This window comes from Dermacentor silvarum, chromosome 2 (assembly GCF_013339745.2).
Source record: "Dermacentor silvarum isolate Dsil-2018 chromosome 2, BIME_Dsil_1.4, whole genome shotgun sequence".
NCBI classification, from domain to species: domain Eukaryota; kingdom Metazoa; phylum Arthropoda; class Arachnida; order Ixodida; family Ixodidae; genus Dermacentor; species Dermacentor silvarum.
In genome coordinates this window covers 211,244,574-211,263,935 of record NC_051155.1, presented here as the reverse complement: position 1 = coordinate 211,263,935, position 19,362 = coordinate 211,244,574, and the positions used below count along the sequence as shown (strand labels likewise).

At 45.1% G+C, this 19,362-nt stretch overlaps 1 protein-coding gene across 6 annotated transcripts in view; it reads left to right on the top strand.

Annotated features, from left to right (window-relative positions):
* LOC119442545 (transmembrane 6 superfamily member 1-like) overlaps positions 1 to 19,362 on the top strand; it is a 59,557-nt gene that overhangs the window by 2,666 nt on the left and 37,529 nt on the right. For 2 of the 6 annotated variants that reach the window (XM_037707460.2, XM_049662230.1), the window contains exons 2-5: positions 1,919 to 2,131; positions 4,854 to 5,032; positions 6,054 to 6,640; positions 11,591 to 11,672. In XM_037707460.2, the coding sequence (XP_037563388.1) occupies positions 1,919 to 2,131; positions 4,854 to 5,032; positions 6,054 to 6,640; positions 11,591 to 11,624 (1,013 nt within the window). In that variant the 3' untranslated portion in view covers positions 11,625 to 11,672. Of the gene's footprint in view, positions 1 to 1,918; positions 2,132 to 4,853; positions 5,033 to 6,053; positions 6,718 to 11,590; positions 11,673 to 14,062; positions 19,336 to 19,362 lie in introns of those variants that run through there. The other 4 variants (XR_007465722.1, XM_049662229.1, XR_007465721.1 and 1 more) reach the window with 4 other exon arrangements.

Genomic DNA, 19,362 nt, shown 5'->3' with positions numbered 1-19,362 from the left:
TAAAAGGAGCAGCATTGTTGGCGTTCCACGTGCGCATGGAAACTTTACATCACTTGGCCCGACATGAAACCGCACAATTAATTTCTAGTTGTGACACTTTTCCTATCTGAACTTGCGTGCAGTTTCCACCGAAGTTTCAATTAGTATCAACTAAAAAAGGGCTGTTAAGAAGCTTGACTCTGCAAAACAAATTAAAGTTGCAGGATCTTGCAAAGGAAAAGTTGTTTGATGCTAATAGTTCTAACTTAGTATCCATCCTGACTGCTGTCAAAATTAATCCTGAGTCTCCCACTACAGTGTGCCTCATAATGAAACCAATTAGTTTTGGCACGTAAAACCCCATAATTTAAATAAATTTCTTAATTAACTTAGTATCCAAGTGCCACTGATATAGATAACATACATACTTGATGTTTCAATATTGTTACTTATGTTGTTAGCTGATGGCAGAATGCCTCCGTACTGAAGGGATCAGAGTATTTATTAATATTACAGGAAATGATAGTGGTCCTTGAATGTGCTTCTGGTAAAATGCATGGCAGACATCTAGACACATAAGGCTAGCAGCTCTTCAATTGATTTCTATATTGTCGTTTGCGTTATTGTAAACATAAAGAGGAGGACTTCCAGATGTTTGCTGCCACAATTTGAATAAAAGGGCACCTATGTCACAGAAGCCAAAAGATGGCTTTTGTGGCATTCTGATCGACACATGTGGCATTATGGGGCCTTCAACTTTACACTACATGTTTATGCACAGAAATACCATTGATAGTAGAAGGATGGTGGAAAGAAAAATAGCACAGAATCTTAAAGATAGTTATTCAATTGCCAAGAAATGAAGGAATCAAGCAGTTTCATCTTTTCATGCTTATGTTCATGTGGATCCCTCAAGGAAACCTTGTGCAAAGTCATAGACGTAAAGTTTATTGTTTTTTGTCCATTTTAATGTGCTGCTAATGCACACAAATAATTATTAATAGACGTTCCATGTGAAACCTGTGGTGCTTTAAATATGTGCTCCTATTTCATGTTGCGTGTGCAGTTTGTGAGCATAGGGAATGATATAGTTGACCATTATTTAATTTGATGATATAGCCTCCTAAAGCTATGAGGGATGATCACCTGAAACCCATTTGCAGACAGCATTTGCAAAAGTAATAATTGCAGTTAACTGCACTTTATACCCTGTGTACTGGCATCTATGACGAGTATCTCACGGCATTTCTTCTTCAGAAGTAGTCGTCATAGGCATTTAGACATGTGTTCCATTGTGTGACCGATGTACGAATGCCGTCCATGTATTAACGCGATAGCGTTAAGGGCCCCATGTCGCAGAAAACCTGGCGTCAGTGTCGGCGTAAGCATTGGCGTCTGGCGGAAATAATCATGCCGAACCGCATCATCCCGAGCCACCCCAAGTGGGCGGGCCCTTCGCGTGGCGCAAGGCCTTGGTGAACAAAAGTTGAATTTCTCAAAGTAAAATCTGTCAGAAAAATTGTGAAGTACGACTATACCACAACCTACAGACGTAATAGCATCATATTGTAATTTGAATATACAAGAAAAAAGCCTGATAAGCAGCCAGGGATCTTTGAATGCTATCGCGTTCCACTCTTAAAGGCTAAGCTTAATTGTCCTCCAATTCCGATCGTGTTTTGCTGTACTTTGGTTCTAGGCAACATTGAGGGGAATGCTGAAAACCGAGCCTTTCTAAATTTTGATCGGGCCCCATGTCGCAGAAAATGCGGTGTTGGCGTCAACGGCGTTCCACTCTCAAAGGCGAAGCTTAAGCGTACTCCAAGTTTTTACATGATGCAAGCAGAATGGTAAATGGTATGTGCTTTTTGAAGTTGCTTCTTAATTGATGATGTCTCTTTCTTTTTGTCTTCATGCTTACTGCTGATGTGCCTGACAGCGGATGAGTGTGGTTTCATGAACTGCTATGCCAACTACAAGGACGGCTCTTGCGAGTTTCGTTCCTGCCTCAACCGTTTGGCCAAGGAGTGTGCTGGTGACATCAAGTACAGGGCTGCAAAGACCAGTCTCAGCAAACTGAACTGCAGTGATGTTGTGGCCACAGAGACATCAAAGCCCAGACCAACCAAGGAAACATGTCTGTGGCGGTCTGGTAAGCTTTGAGATAAGCATTGCATACACCTAGTGTGGAAGGAAAGCTCCATTTCTAGCTGCACTTGTCTCCACTCCACACTCTCTGTAACACTCTTGACACATCTCCAGCTCGTACAGCAAATTGCAGTCACAGTGGCTCAGGCGAATGAGGCCAGACAACGGTGCATGCTCGAGACAGTAGTTGTTCGGACAACAAACAAACTGGCACTAAGAGAAGGGAAGTCCACTTCATACGTGATATGATGGAAGTTGCTGCTTTTCCATTTGTTCAATTCAGTTGCTGCCTTTTTGTATTTTAAAAATTTCCGTTTACCCTCTTACGACAAATGCTTCTATATGTACCTATATACGATACCCCCTCACACAGTATGCCAACACTGGAACCTGTGACATGTTTTAAATAAATAAATAAACAAAGTGGGAAGGTTTTTCTCTCTTCTCATAGCACAATCTCAGCAGCAAGCTTGTTTGCAAGGCAGGGACAGCTATTATTATGAAAGGATTGAGAGGTGAAGAGAATGGAGGGTTTGTGACTTTCAGTGGTTTCTTCTTATATGCTTCCCTGTTCATACAACCAGAAATTCGTTTTCCTCGCTGAGGGAATAGATAGTGCTTTATTTACCATGTGTCTTGTGCAAGCGCGTGTTATGGTGTTGTGGCAATGCCAGGGAAGGGGACACGGTGTACCCGTTCCATGTTCCCGCTGGCGTCCAGTGTGGGCTGCTTTGTGTGTGCCTTGTGTGCTGTGGTACACTGGAAGAAGTGGGCACTGTGCTCCCCACAAAGTGCATTAGAAAACCATTTGAGGAGAAAAGCAGGAGGGCATAAGACTCAAGAAAGAAGCCATCTGGTGGCATGCTATTGTTCTTCATTAATGAGTTAACATGGTGAAGTATTATTGTCTGGTCTTGACCACCAGCCTTGATGACCATCATTTACGGAGGGAATGATTGTTTTTATGGTACTTCGATAACAGTGCACTGTTGTGTCTGGACAAAGGAGGCCTCATCGACAGGCGTGAACATATAAAGTGCTCTTCACGCTTGTCGGTTCTCGCGGCCGGGAAGTGTCACCTGGGACTGATGGATGAGCAGTTAGTCTCCAGGCTGCCTCATGCGTTGCTAAACGGCAACATCGCCCTTTGGTGCGTTTCCGTGAAATTACCAGCGCCGCCCGAACTACGACGAGGCCAGGCGCCAACCTGGAGCCCTCTTCCAAGAGAACAGCCACCACCCTCCCTGGAAATGGTGGCTTCCGCGAACTGACCGCTACGGAGAGGCGACTCTTGCAAAGAGGCAGCGTCTAGTAATCCCGTGGGAGCCACATCAACGTTCGGTTCTCAAGGTGTCAACCGCTGCCTGTGTTCGGGGGGCGACCAGGCAAGAATGGAGGTGGAGCCCGACGGGAAACGATGGCACATCATGTTCGGGATATGGCGACCTGGTCCAAGATGGTGATTGGCTAAAAGACCTTAAGTGTATTCCCTCGTCGAGTGAAAGAGGAAAACGAAAGCGATAAAAACAGCGTGACTGGAGTGTTGTGAGGACGCTCGACCATGTAGAACGCTCGGAGATGTAAACACTACAACATGCAAAGATGTTAGCATGTAGACGGCTCCAATATCATAGAGCCCTTCTTGTAAATTAATGTACATTTTGTATATAAAACCAGTTTTTTGATCTGCCTGGATATCTCCTCCTCTTGGCACCTGGCACGGCACCATACATGGAACCTTCGTGGCCGCTCGGACCTCGGCTTGCGAAATAGCACAGAGGTCTAATAAGCGGGTGATTAAGTACCATGCAGCAATGATAAGCAGCTGACATTCTGGCTTCATGGTGCACTTGTGGTCTTTTGTGCTGCCGATTTCTTCGCAGTGCAGGCAACTTCAAATTACAAATTCATAGGCAGTGTCTACATACTTTGCAAAGTCCTCATTTAAACAAAGTTGAGATGATTGAAACCCGTTTAAAAGGGTGGGAAGTATCAGTTTATTCTAATTACAGATGATAGCCCTGCAGTGGCTTTCGCAGAGCTTGAACCTGTCTTTGGGTTTTGTTGGCATCCTCCGTCTCTCGACAACAGCAGGGCAATTTCTGGAATAATATCTAGTCAGTTGTGACAAATTCTTTTGTATCCTTTCATTTATAATAAATGTGGTGCAATGGTTTGAAAGTGCACAAATATTCTGAAAAACTATATGTTAACATGAACATAACAAAAATACGGTGCTTTCAAGAGTTTATAAATTTTTTGGTTACACACTTTTGCACATTCCTTCTCTCGAGAGGCAACGTTCAGTCTATGTTTTATATATAGGCGATGAGTGGTCAGACATTGGCTCAAGAGCTGTGTGGGGCTCTCTTCGTGTCTACTTGTGGCTCACTGCTGGCTACTTGGTAGTTACTCTGTGCTGCAAACTAATTACATGCTTGCACTTGCTCTTGCTAAACTAGGCAGTTCTCACAAACTTATGCATCCACCATTTTGTCAATTTGACCAGCTTTCTTTATAAAGTGAATTGTACAAACAGTCAAAAATTGAAGTTCAGAATTTTTGTGTTTTGTTGCGACCCTTTGGGCTCTTTTAACATGTCTATCTGCCTGGCCACCTTGGCTATGAGCTACCAAGCCAAATACCTTAACTGGTTGCAACTAATTTTCTGATGTCAGTGACTTTAAAACACGAGGAAAACCCATGCATGTATGCTTATGGAGCAGGTGAGCCAAAGGAGGAGTGGCTCCAGTGCAGCCTCTATGGAGACACCCACCTACGTACCTTTGGGGGAGAGCTGCAGACTTGCCGTGCAAAAGGTGCCCGACCCCTTGTGGACAATGCCTACCTGGCGGTGCAGGTGACCAACAGTGCTATCGGTGACAAGGCAACAGTGCTTTCCAAGGTGGGCACGAGTCCTCTTTAGTTCTGCTTTGATTACAGGGAGTAGCTGGGACAGCAGTCTCAATCAGGCATCTTTGCGGATGACATCCTAACCGTGGGCATGCTGGTCGCTTGAACTAGATAAAGCAAAAGCTTGTGTGCAATCCAGCTGTCAGCATTATTTTCAAATTGTGCATAGTTGCAGACTGCATTTACAGATAGGGCATTAAACATTTCATGGCATAGAGCTGAAGTAATTCCAGTGAAGAAACTCTCAATCAGATGGTGCAGGTATCTTAAATAAACATGCTTATTGGATGTGCAAAGGGACAAAAAACATTTTTAAATGAGTACGTCCAGGGAACAATCGGAAGTCATGGACACTGCAGCAATGCAATGATTGTTGCTGAAATACATAATTAATTTTTGTGTCATAACTTGCATAGCCTCAATTGGGCCAATAGCTTCGGCCTATTGACCCAATTTTTTGTTTTGTTCATTGTGTATGTACTCCTTGAAGGAAATAGATATATTGTGACGTCTCGGTTGGGACGTGTATTAGGTCCGGGAGCTCGTCAGCGAACCAGCGCAGCACACAGGCGAGGATGATTATCACATGTACGGGCTAAGAGGAGGATAGGTAAAAGTGTGAGGATGATGATGATAACATACAGATGAGGAAGATGTGCGTAATGAATGCGCACAATATGAAATAATAGTAATAAAAAAAGAAAGAAAGACCTGAAAGGGGATTATTGAGATAATTTGGTCATGCAGTGAGAAGAAACAAGTGCCCAGCATGCCTCTAGAGTCTAGGCCTCTGTTTATGACAATATTGATTGATGCAATGGCACCGCTGTATCGCGTTGTGCGTTTTTGCTTGTTTCTTAAGATGGGCTGCATACTGGTGCCTGCTATGTAAGCACCTGTGCTATCTCACAGTGAAGCCGTGAAAACAACATTCTTGTGGAATGCTGGTTTACCATGCAGTAGTTCCTCTAGGAGAAGAGCCATTTTTAAAGAATAAAACCTGTCTGTTCCAGGTGACTGTTGTAATCCATGCACATGGAGGCTGTGCAATGGAGAAAACCTACGAAGCCGACATCAAGGACAACCCATTGCCAACTGTCTTTGTTGACGGGTCACCTTCGGCAGGCAAAGGAGTTCGTCTGGCACCACTCAGTTCAAGCCGCGTGGAACTTGTCCTGAGCCATGCAGGAGTGCGACTACTGATCCGGCGGCAGGGTGACTTCCTCTCGGTGGCGCTGCGACTTCCATCCTCTCTTGCTGGTGATCAGCCACTGCAGCTGTGCCTTCGGGGCTGCTCCTCCTCAGAGCGCGTGCAAGCCCCCCTAGGGGAGCCCGCCTGGCGGTTAGAGGAAGCTGATGCGGCATGTCGTGCTGCGAACTTGACAGGTGCCTACCGAGATGCGTGTGTGTTTGATGTGTTGGCAACGGGACAGAAGGACATGGCAGCTGAAGCCAGTGGAGCAGCTGTGGCTGACCTGCTGGAACTGGGTGCAGCAGCAGAACCTCACGTCGTTCAGCAGCCCTCTGTGGCTGCGGAGAGGAGAGCATCAGTCACGGCTGTTCTGGCCAACCTCCTGCTGATAGCATGGCTTCGTGCAGGGTGAGCTCTCTGAGTGGGTGTGCTGCACAGGCCAACTACTATATAGAGTCAATGACAAGTAAAGAATGCGACAGCAAGTGAGTGTGCCTCAGTGGGAAGGTCTAGTCTCCCTCTTCTTCTTTATCCCTTGTGCCCATGTCCCCACCTTTGCTTTCTTTAGATACTTCCTTGTTGCAAAACCTGCTGGGGGAGCTTTGTGTGTGCGAGATTTAAGCTGTACCCATGAATCATTACGGTGCAATTCGGCCTTTCTTATTACATCTTGGCAGCAATGTGTGCCCACGCGTGAGGCAGGGTGGGGAAGGGATGAGTAGGCACTTTGTATCAACAGGTCAGCGAGATCTCTCTCTCCCAATACCCTGTTCAGATAGCACATTTGTGTTGTGGGCTGTCTTGTCCTACACACTTCGCAATTTTTACTGTTCACACATGACCTCGGCAGACCCATTGTGTTGCCGCAAAACTAGGGCACTGCCTCTTCATGCCAGTGGCATGTGTAGGGGGGCTAGTTCTTGTAGTGCGAAGAGAAAAGAGCTTGGCGCATCATGGTTTTATGGGAAGAGCCTCTTCTGCATTCTTGACTTGTCACTGACTATAGTTCCATCCATTAACCAAAGGGTGCTGTAGACACTCACTGTCTCAATTGTCGCCTGGTAAGATTGCCAAAGACAGTGTGGCGTTTGCACCAAATGTAGTTAGTCGGTGGTTGCAAGAGTGTCTGCAGTAACTTGCAATGTCACTGAGACATCATGTATTGAACTTTTAGGGCCAGAAGTGTAAATGTGCCTCAGGATAGGAGGGTGCTGTTGTGCCACAACACTATGATGCAGGCTAGTATCTCCTTGAAGGCTTGCAAAGGCCATTTATGTGCCAGGGCAATGCCTCCTTTACTATAGATGCCTGCCGCGTCGTGTGTTTTCTCATTTGAGGGAGTCTGGAGTTCAAGGGAGTTCGGAGGAGATAATGCTCTCGGCCGACCCTAATTCCAGCATGTTGGAAAGTTATAGTTTTCTTGTAAGGGGGGGGGGCACACTTTGGTTGAAAGTGCAATTTTATTTCTTTAGCTCGAATGCGCTGAAGTATACTGTTATTTACATACATTTTGAGTGGCTAGATATTGGCATTTGGTGCTTGTCGCGTCTGTGATGTTAGCAGATGTGACAGTAATCTTGAAGAAAAGAACACTTGATTAAATTTGCATGCATTCACCGCAGTCTGCGCTCGCAGCCTGCTGTGGTGGAAAGGAGGAAACGGATGAGGGCTTGTAACCAAGTTCTTGGCTCACTTGGCAGACATCTAGTAATAAGAGGCATTGGTCAGGGTGTGATTAACTAAGCACAGGAGGTATAGTGCATGGGAGTGAGAGCACGAGCAAAGTTGTATTGCTTCTGTTACTTGCAGCTTACCTGCCACTGTACTAAGACAAAATTTCTTGTAGGATAACTGCCGCTGTTGTATTATAATTTTGATTGATGGTATCTTGAAATGGCCTCGGGTAGAAAGATGTAGTATGTATATGTAGTGGAGAATTGTAAGCTTCAGCCGGCACGGAATGGTACTGCACTGCTTCTGCAGATATAATAGACATGGCTTAAGGAATCTGATCAAACAGCCCATTTAAATGTACATAATATAATTCTGTGGCATCTTGTAGCCTTGAATAATACCAGATTAACTGATTAGATTGGGCAACTATGGGTCCCCTATCATTGGCACACGAACTGGCTAGTAAGCCTTGTATCATCTGATGTTCTTAAAAATTAAGATGAACATCCAGTGGATGAGGGTTTCAGGAAAAAACGATAACACTGAACTTGCTGTTTTTCGTTATGAAGAATGCGAGATCAGAACTGTTTGTACACTTTAATGGTGCCTGCCTGCTTCATTCGAGGTACAGAATGGAAGTGGCTGCAGCAGCCATACTCAAATGTGATACTCTTCTTCACCAGCTTCATGCAGTGCAGTTAAAGCTACAGGTCACATCAGCCAATCAGCAATCAACTGGTTGTGTCTCAGCAGTGTTGTGTTGTTGCTGGAGCGAGTCTTACAGAGGACCAGCTGAGTTGAGAGCAGAAGTGGGGACTCTGTTTATTCAGGATGTACAGATTCAGAACGTGTTACATAGGTGGGGTTGGCTAAATTGAAAGACAGGCAGGAAAAGTGGAAGCGATGTGCATATATAACATGCCCTTCTTTTTAATGAGAATCGCCTTTCTAGCTAACAGGTGTGTTAGCTGGGGAACCGTGTAGGAGGCTTTATCTTTGTTCCGGAATGAGTAGTTTGAGGTGTACCTGGCCGAGGTTGAATCTGCTGAGCTGGAATTACTGGTTACCCTTGGCTGTATGCTGTTGTACTTGGCCCGGCTATGTCGTAGTCCTTTGGAGAAGCTTCAGTAGCAGTCTATTCCGCAGCCCTTGGTTGTAGATGGATGTAGTTTCTGAAGAAGATGCCTCCGGTGTCCGTCTTTACGGTGCATCTGTACGAGGTTTTGGACTGACATTGACCACCGTGGCTTTTTGCCAGTTTTCATTGTGGCGAAGCCACACAGGCTGACCTGGAATTTGTGGCGGGAGATTTGTTATGTGGCAGTCACCATGTTTCTGCTATTCTTTTTGCCTTTGCTGGAGTAGCGTATAGCGAGGTGTGGTTGGAAAGCTTGGTTTCAGGATGCTTGGTAGGGTTGGTAGGAATGTACGCAGCTTTCTACCCATTAGGAGCTCAGTTTGGAATTGTCCTCCTATGCTTGCATTGGCTTGCCTATGCTTGCATTGGCTTGCTTGCATTGGCTTGCATTGGCTTGCTTACTGGCTTGCTGGATGAGCTCAGGAGACAGTCGGACGCTGCCGTCTTTTTTTTGTTGATAACTGGATGGACCCAGTCAGAAGGCTCTGTGACTTCCGTGATAATTTTATTTTGTTTTATTTGTTGCAGTTCTGCCTTGACCATGTGCTTTAATGCACTGGGTATATGGCATGGAGCTGACACCATGGGAGTTACTCCTTCCTTCAGCTGTATGGAATATACCCGAGGCAGTTTACCGGTACCTTCAATTACAACAGGAAGGTCGTTGAGCACATTTTGAAGTCCTTGCGTTGCTGTGCATGCAGCTAAAGTCGTTCGCTGTGGCTGTCTTCTCATTATAAGATTCAAGACTTTGCATGCGCTGGCACCCAAAATCAGTTTCAGCAGTTGGCTAATGATTAGGAACTTTAGGGTGCACTCGTTTTCTTCATTTGAGCAGCGCAGCTTGCATTCGGCATCAGTGGGAAGTGTTTGTGCCGTAGACGTAGTCACTCGTGCCATTGTCGGCCTGAATGCAGGTTGTGATGGCCAAGTGCTAAGTTGATTCTTGGACATTGTATTTACATTGGAGCTGATGTCTAGCTTGAAGCTGACGCTGTGTCCATTTACGCTGGCCATTTCTATCCATTCTGAGTTGTTGTTTATGTTGTGGAGCTCTAGACTTTCCCAGAAGAAATCTTATTGGTGATCTTGCTGCTGTGGATCGTCGAGGCGAAGACCTGTGTGCTTGTGGAAGGTTAGCTGCCTCGTTGGAGTTGCTGTTTATGTTAGAGAGGCCTAGGCTCTCCAAGAAAAAAATATTGTTGCTGATCCTGTTGCCGTGGACCCTCAAGGAGACCTATGCGCTGGCGGGAGGTGATGCTGACTCGTTGGTCTTGCCTACATACTGGTAAAATGCCCGAATTCGCGCTATCTGTGCATTGTTCCACAACGTGAACATCTTTGTTGCAGTTTCACCTGTGGTTTCAGTTGCTGGTTCCTCGATGTTGCTGGATATTGTAAGTTGAGTTGCTTGTGCTTTTGTATGGCTTCTACATCAAGCTTCGGCTTTTCAAGCTCTTTTACGTGCTTTTGGGAAATTTCTGATGCCATGCACGTGGCTATTAATCTGTCGAGTGTCAAGTCCCGTTGCTGCGTCTCTTATTCCTACGATACGTTCGCCAATGAGTCAGTCTTTTTTTCTCTCCAAAGTCGCATTTTTCTGCTTTCCTCCAAAGGTCTGTTGCAAACTCGTAGAATGTTTGGTTTTCTTTTTGCTTCATTGTGTTGAAGACAGCAGACATCTGTATTACGTTTTTGTATGTCTTGTAGAGGGTGTCAAACTGTTCTGGAAGGTAGGAAACTTGAATATTGGCGATTGGAAGGTAGAAAGGAAAATGTGTGCGTGTCGCAGCGGGCCGCGGGCCCCGAGAATATGGAGGAGTAGAGCCTTTTGAGTGGCTGTGGGTTTGGTGACGTACTCACAGGCTTGTTCATAGATTGTTTATGCTTCTTTCCAGTCTTCCCAGGCTTGTTGCGGGTTGTTGCCTGGCTCGAAGTGTGCCAGTGGTTGCAGGAATGCGTTGGCCATAATTGCGGGGTGGTTTCGATTACTCTGACACCATGTTATGTTGTGTTGTTGCTGGAGCGAGTCGGACACAGGATCAGCCTAGTTGAGAGCATAAGTGGAACTGTGTTTATTCAGGATGTACAGATTCAGGATATACAAATTCAGGACGTGTTACTTAGGTGGCGCAAGCTCTCGGCTAACTTAAAAGACGTCGCATAAATGGCAGGAGAAGTGGAAGTGATGCACATATGTAACAAGCAGGAGAAAGGCTTGTCATTGCCATTTTTTTTTAATCCTTCCATTCAGGCAATGTCACGCGTGAGAGGATTAGCAGCAGACAATGCATAAGCCTTCTTTTCTGGTTATTGTTTCTGGTTGGCTTCTGAAATGACTCCTAGCTTTTGTCACACTGCATGGAATTGGTGTGAAAAAGCCTAGTTGTAATCTGTAGGCCACAGTTGAGAGCAAGAGAGTTGAGAGGAGTTTAGTACGATAGAAAAGTTGCATGTTGCAGCGTAATGTGGTCAAGGCCATTTGTTACTCGGAGAAGTTATTGAATTCGAAAGTGCACATGTGCGATAATCATTGTTTCTTGCAGAAGCTGCTCTGAAGTGCTGGGTGCAGTAAGATGAAACAGTAGTCACAGTGCCCTGTGCTCTGGGATGGACTTAAAACATGAGGTGAGTCATAATGCTGTAGAAAAGTCACCACAATGTCATAGTGCTCAGAGAACCTCTGCATTACGCGTGTGTAATGTGGAGGTTGTTGGTTTGTCTCCCACTGGCAACAAGTAATCTTTTCATCCACTTTCGTTTTCCCGTTCCCTCGTTATTTTCTACATTTCAATTTCAACCACAGCCAATTATGTAGAAGCTCGTTGATACGATTTTGTGTAATACGTTTTTCGCGATGATACATTTTTATTTTTTTCCGGCCAACATCCCATAGGAGCAATGTATTTTCATGTGGTTGATATGATCGCGTTTTCACCTGAAATTGGATGATACGAAAAATTTATGTAACTCGTAGCTTTATATTCAAGTGTACTAGATTAAACTACATTCCAACGATCCACGAACGTGTTAAGGGCCGGCACCACTAGCGGAAAAACCCGTGCTGCGCGCCGGCGGCGGCAAAACGCATGTCACAAAAGCTGCCGCAAAACAGGTTTTTCGTGCCATGGGAGGGATCGGTTCTGGACCGATTTAAATTTCCGCGCGCCCCTCCGGCAAACGAGCCGCGAGCAAAGCAGACCAATGAGAGCTGCCCCTTAGTGACGTACGCGCTGGAAACTGGTGTCATGCCAACCCGCCCTAGACCTCTCGCATCAGCTGCTTTTGCTCGCGCTTGTTTTGGTTGGCTTTTCAGGTGAGATCTTCATGCGGTCACTTGGCTGAATGAAGCGCCTGCCCTCGTCCGCCAGTCGTATCGCTCATTGTGTCACGCTGCTCTACGGTGTTCCTTTGTTTCGGAATTTTTTGCCTCGTTTTTTAACTTTCAAAAGAACTTGTTTACGGACTTTAAAAGAAAGTAAGTTCAGTGAAAACTGATGAGCTATTTTAAAGTTGCTCATTAAAAGTGTGTTGGCTGCGGTTCGTGTGGCGTCGAGTGATGCTGCTCCGCATAATGCACGTGTTATGCAAAGCAGTATCACTCGATGCCACAGGGTGGTTTGCTAGCGAGGTTGTCACTAAGTAAGCCTGTTTTCTTACGTTTTGGGGCTTGCTTTGGATGATACGATTTTTGGATGATACGTTTAATTTTCTGGTTCCCGCAAAGATCGTATCAACGAGGTTCCACTGTACCCCTATGCTTTCCTTGGCTTCATTGCCTGTTGGCTTTATATGGTTGTGATAAACAAGAATTGAGCCCTTCCATTCCCCTTCTTCTCAATCATTCATAGCAATGGGCTCCAATCTGGCAGCCTTGATGCCGTTAGGTAGCATACGAAGGTTTATTAGCCACATGCCTGCTTTCACAAGTTCACATGTTACATGATGCCATTGGGCAAAAAAGGATGTTCCACATTCGTCTGCATCCACATCCCTGAGAGGCACTGGCTAACACTCCCAGGGCTAATTCCAAGTACACATAAATACCCAAGATGGTGGACTGATTCATGGCCGTCACCCTAGGACAAATAGTATTGCAACGCACGTGTAATGCGGAGGTTGTGGATTCATCTCCCAACAGCAACAAGTTATCTTTTCGTCCATTTTCATTTTCCCTATCCCTCATTATTTTCTACATCTCAATTTCAACTATTGTCAATTTCAACTGGCTTTGTATGGTCTTGATACTTTGGGGACAGTAATTTAAGACATGGTATGTGTCCTGTTTATATTATGCTAGTGCAGCTATGTACTATTGAGGATTTACTAACCAGCTCAACAAGAAATCATTGATAAATGAAAAAAAAAAAAAGGTTTCTTGTACACTGGAGTTTGTTAGTTCGACCCTGACGGGATTGATGAAATTGATCAAATAATCCGGCGGTTCGAATTAAACAAGATGCAGAAGAAACAGTCAAACACATTGCTGATTTATTTGGCAGTATTTGCCCGACTCTAACACACCCCTGAATCAAACCTGCGACCGCTTTCTATGTGACCAAAGTAGAAAATTAATGTGGAGATAACATTAAAGTTCCCAAACAAAGTAGAAATATAACACCTACCAGATTTTTTAGCAAGAAAAATGACTAAGGGTCTACTATGTGCATAGTGGTGGCTAGCTTCTTAAAGGAACTGACAACAAATTTTTATGGTTCCCCTTTTGTTTATTGCAATGGAAAGCTTACTGGTCTGAGTGGCCAATCATACAGTGGTAATGAGGAAAATGTGGAACATTTTTTTATCTGAATTTTCCTATCGGCATTGAGGATGTATTTGTGCTCAAGAAACATGCTGGTAACAGTGATAGGTGAGCGTGATAGCGATTATGTGCTGGCATTGGTGGGAAGCAGACGACAAGTGCAGCTTTAGCTTTTAGAAAGTAATATTTTGTTTAATAAGCTGATGTTCCTGCGGTTCATGTTTTATGAAGCGTTGAATTATTTTTACTATAATAGGTGGTGCCCGGATCTACGCCCCAGTGACGGCTCCCTCCGAGTAACACAAACTGATTTACCCATTCATGGCACAAATCTTGTCGGCGTTTTGTATCTCACAGAGACCACAGAACTCAGGGTACTAACTCGCAAACTTGTGTGCGTACAACAGCCCTCGTGCGCCGCAATGCATTGAACACCTCTGCCAGCTCTGCCTCTCCACTTATTAGCATGAAGGCAGTGTCTCTTGTTAGCGTGCACTTTTATTTTACTTCTAGTACACATCAAATAAAGCTCAAAAGCCTAATAATATGCGAACTGCCATTTTAAGCAATAAGTACGCTGTACTTAATAACAGCCAACTTATGTACAGTAATCTCTTATAGTTCATCCGAAGTGCGAAGACTTCACTGCCAGGGCCGTGCCACTTACTGGTGTTTGAGACTTTCTTTGCCAATTTAAAATTATAATTCCTACATAAATCGAGAACATTGTGCTGGATTCTATCACCATAAATCATGGTCATTTCATTTCCATCAACATCTCACAATAAATACTGGCCAGTTGTCAGTCCCTTTAATGTCAGCTTTCCCGCATGGTATTTTAAGTAAGCTTTGCCGCAATACAGCCGCGTCGTGCTGCAACGCGCACAAACGGCGTGAATGCAGTTGTTATCGGTTCAATTTTCATGGAAAAAAAGAAAGGTGCGCAGTTATAATCGGGTAAAAATACTGTAATCAGACATTGAGAGCTACCATTATTGCCTGAAGCTGAAAATAGGCATATGACATTTGTTCAACGCCTTCAGTCAGCATAAAGGGTCGCTTCCTAAAATCTCGTGTAATGAAAACATGTCACAGTATTATCGCTTTTAGCCTTGCAACTGTACTACTCATGCGCCTTACTTTGGTATCGTTGTGTAGAGGAAAGAAGCCATTACTCGATGATGCATGAGTTGTGTGCACAGGTGGCGCCGTTGTCGTGTCATGCATGATGCAGTCGGTGCTAAATTTAGCCTTTCGCTCAGCGTTCAGAAAGGCATAGCTCAGCAGTATGTCGATTTGAGTCGAAGTGGTCATGTTTGAAAGAGCTCACTCGGCCATAGTAGGTATACGAGGTGTGTTAAAAAAGGAACCAAACTTTTGATGTAACACCTTTACTGCTTATGGTACAACATTTTAAGTGCTGTCCCCTTCAAAGTAGTCCCCTATACTGGCAATGTACTCTTCCCATCTTTTCTTCCATTTTTGGAAAGCCTCCTGGAACGCACTTTCTGTAATGGCGCGCAGGTCTCTTGTCGCATTGTCCTGGATCTCCTCTACGGTTTAAAAATGACGTCCTTTCAAGGTGGTTTTCAGCTTGGGGAATAGAAAAAAAAGTCTGCTGGGGGGGCTAGGTCCGAAGAATATGGTGGGTGAGGCACAACAGGAGTGTGGTGTTTCGCTAAGTAGCTGCGGATAAGGAGTGACGTGTGAGCCGGGGCATTGTCATGATACAACATCCAGGCCTGATTTTCCCACAATGCAGGCCTCTTACTGCCCACAGAATCGCTCAAATGTGCTAGGGTTCCCTGGTAGGCTTCTTTGTTTATCGTCTGACCATGTGGCACAAATTCCTGATGGACAATGCCTTTACAGTCAAAAAACACAACCATCAACACCTTCATTTTTGACCGACTCATGCGTGCTTTTTTTGGACAAGGAGAACCTTTGGCCACCCACTGCGATGACTGCATTTTCGTTTCAACATCATAGCCATAAACCCATGTCTCATCGCCTGTCATGATGTTCTTAAGAAAGTTTTCATCGTCATTGGCAGCGGCGAGCAGTTCCTGGCTGATTTCAACATGGGTCTGCTTCTGTTCGTGAGTCAACAAATGCGGCACGAATTTTGCACTGACACGATGCATCCCAAGTTTGTCACTCAAAATTTCAAGACGTGATCCTACGCTGATACCCACTTCGTCAGCGACTTCTGGAACAGTCAAACGACGATTTCCACGAATCACAGTTCGAACTCTCTCGACGTGGTCATCATCTGTGGATGTGGGGAAGGTCGTCCAGGCTTGGGATCATCACCGACCGACATTCTTCCGTCTTCAAAACGCTTGAACCAATCATAGCAGTGCGTGCGACTCATACAGTCCTCACCGTATGCTTGGCTAAGCAACTGAAATGTCTCTGTGAAATTTTTCCTAAGTTTGTAGCAGAACTTCACACACACACGCTGTTCTTCCAATTCCTTCATTGTCACTTGAAGAACAGCTTGTTGATGTGCTCACTTCAGTGGCTGTAGCTCGCCAACTAAAAGTCAGAGCGAAACACGGCAAATGGCAGTTTGTTGTCTAAACCTGCTGCTACATGCGCTCAGTAGCCGCAGTGCGCTCCCTCTGCCGGTTGGCGCGCTATTTCAAAAGTTCGGTTTCTTTTTGAACACACCTCGTAATCCATCAAACTCGAGCCTGTGCTCATCAGGAGTTATAAGGCTTACAAGTGTGCAATTTGTTTCAGAAATTTGAAGCTTTCTCGGCTATGGTACCCTCGCATTCGACACGTAGCGTCCAGAAATAGTGTGAAGAGACTTGCACAGTAAGACAGAGGGATGCAAATCCTTGCCCACTCTCTTTGACCACAGCGGAACGTATCTGTTTCCATAGGGAGCGCAGGAGACAGGAGATGGCAGGCCTAGCTACACTACACTAGCTAACCACAATCATCTAAAGCCAACAGACAATGAAGCCAATTAAGGAAAGCATAGGTGAAAATGGTTGTGGTTGAAATTTAAATGTAAAAAAAAATAATGAGGAAGAGGGAAAAGGAAACTGGACAAAAAGATAACATGGTTCCGGTGGTATCCGAATCCACAACCTCCGCATTACGCGTGCTTTGTACCATAAGCTGTGCTGTGGCGGTTGTCAGTTTGGCCACTATCTTGTGTATTTATATGTACTAGCTCTAGCCCTGGGGAGTTTTAGCCAGCGCCACTCAAGGTCATGGTGAGTGGATGTAGAAGATCATTTTTCTTTTAGCCGATTGTTTCGCGTAGTACGTGAACTTATGAGCAGCCACGTGGCTAATAAACCCACTTATGCTACCTTATGGCATCAGGCTGCCAGATTGGAGACCCTTGCTATGAATCAACGAGAAGAAGGGAAACCAGGGGGCTCAATTTTCGTTAATGAAAACTATGTAAAGCTAACAGACAATGAAGCCTAGGAAAGAATAGGGGAAATTAGCTGTGGTTGAAATCTAAATGTACAATATAATGAGGAAAAAATTCAAGGGCATGTGGATGAATGTGAAAGCATTGGGATGACTCTCCAATGATGCCTCGGCCTCGTTCACGTATTTGCGTGGATGTCTAAAGGAGCCTGGCGCAGCTACCGACTGAGAAGTCGAAGGTTCGTCCGTTGGAGCGCACAACAGAATTTGCTGAAATCACCGCATCGACTGGCAGAGCCGTGACGTGTGGCGCTATATATTGACCGGCCACACAGTTGCCGCTTCTCGGCAACTGCAGCTTATGCAACCGTAATCTTTACCAGGAAACGCTTGCGGCAAACGCTATGGGCGAAGGCGAGCTCTCTGCTTTTTCTTCTTTTTTTCTTTCCGCCTATGACCGTCTTTCTGCCGCTGCCGCGGACGTGAGCGCCATCTGGTGCTGCTTCAAGGAACCCAGTGTCCACGCAGTGCGCGCATTCCGTTGATTGGCTGTGACCACGTGACTTTTTGTACCATCTCCGGGGACGCCGCCAGATTTTCCACTTCACGAGCTATATAATGCTTTCGTATTAAAAGGAAAATGAAAGTGTATCAAAAGATAACTTGCCGCCAGTGGGATCTGAACCCACAATCTCCTCATTATGCGTGCATTGCACTACGAGGTGTACTACGGCGATGGCAATCAGTGTGGCCATTATCTTGGGTGTTTATGTGTACTACATCTAGCCCTGGGAGTGTTAGCCAGCGCCACTCAGACCCATGGTGGGCAGATGTGGAAGAACTTTGTTTTTGCCTGATGGAGTCAAGTGTCACTACACTAGCTGTAACATAGGTTAAGCATGTAGGCTTTGTAAGTTGTGTATTTACTTAATGTAATTTCTGTACCCTGGCGCCCATACACCGTCTGCGACATGCACAAGACGTTTCATATACCCCGCTGTGGCTGCATCCGTGATACAGCCCACCCGATTTTTATAAATGTGATTAGCATTCTTAGCTTACTTTTCCTGCTTTGGTGTACTGCTGATGTGTGCTATCTAGCCCCTGAAACGTTGCTCTCGCTTGTGGAAAAAAGAATAACAAAATAAGAAAATTAAATAAAAAGGTTACATGTTCGATGGTTGGTTTTCAATATGGCTCCCTCAGCACAGCAGCCCAATCCTCTACCATTAGACCATGGACGCATGCTTACAAACCCCACATAACACACCTACCAGCCTCAGTCGTGCAAGCCAGCACTTTGAGATGCTTGGCATGTGAGTCACGTCACATGGCAAGAATTTACTGACAAAAGTAGGAATGCACACTCTTCTAGCTGACAATGAAAATTAAAGCTTTACGCCTGAAAGAAAAACCTTTGCACTCGTGCCGTAATTCATTTGAAGTCAAATATGCTGATCCCCAATTCTACAGTGCCATTGGGACAAAACTGGCTGCTGTTGGGAGCCCGCGTTAAGTTAAGAAAGGAGAGAGAGAAAGGTTTAATGATAAGAAAAGTGGAGAGGTCAGCCGGAGAAGCTTGTCTCTTGCCTGCTTTTAGTGAACCTTCTTTTGCGGTGTCAGAAAGTGTAGACCCTGTGGTCTGCGGTGGCACTGTGGCGCGTGGGTGTATTTAGGCGATTAGCATTCTTGGCCTCCATCCCCTACTTTGGTGTGCTGCTGCTATCTGCTAGCTAGCCCCTGAAACGTTGCTCGCAAAACAATAGCGCATGCATGCGCAAAGTTACCCAACCTAATATACAACAGTTGCATGTTGCTTCTGCTATGACGTCAATCGTTACTATATATTAAAGTGGTTACAGAGGCTTGCTTACACTTTAGGGCATGCCATTAGGAGGGCTTTATGAGCTGCCAAGCTAGAAGAACGGACCCCTCTTATGTGCTATTTGTAATAACTCCGGAGCAATGAAAATGTCAGACTGACCATTAAAGGTTGTACATAAAGGTGTCTTAGCAATACGGTGTGTGGCTGCATTGCTTGAATGCTAATCGCATTAATGTCGACAGTCATTGTGCGATGGTTTCTGCCGGAACTTTTTTTACGTTATGTATTGTAGCAAAAAAAAAAAAGAAGTAATGTAGCCATTTTTGTCTCCTGCT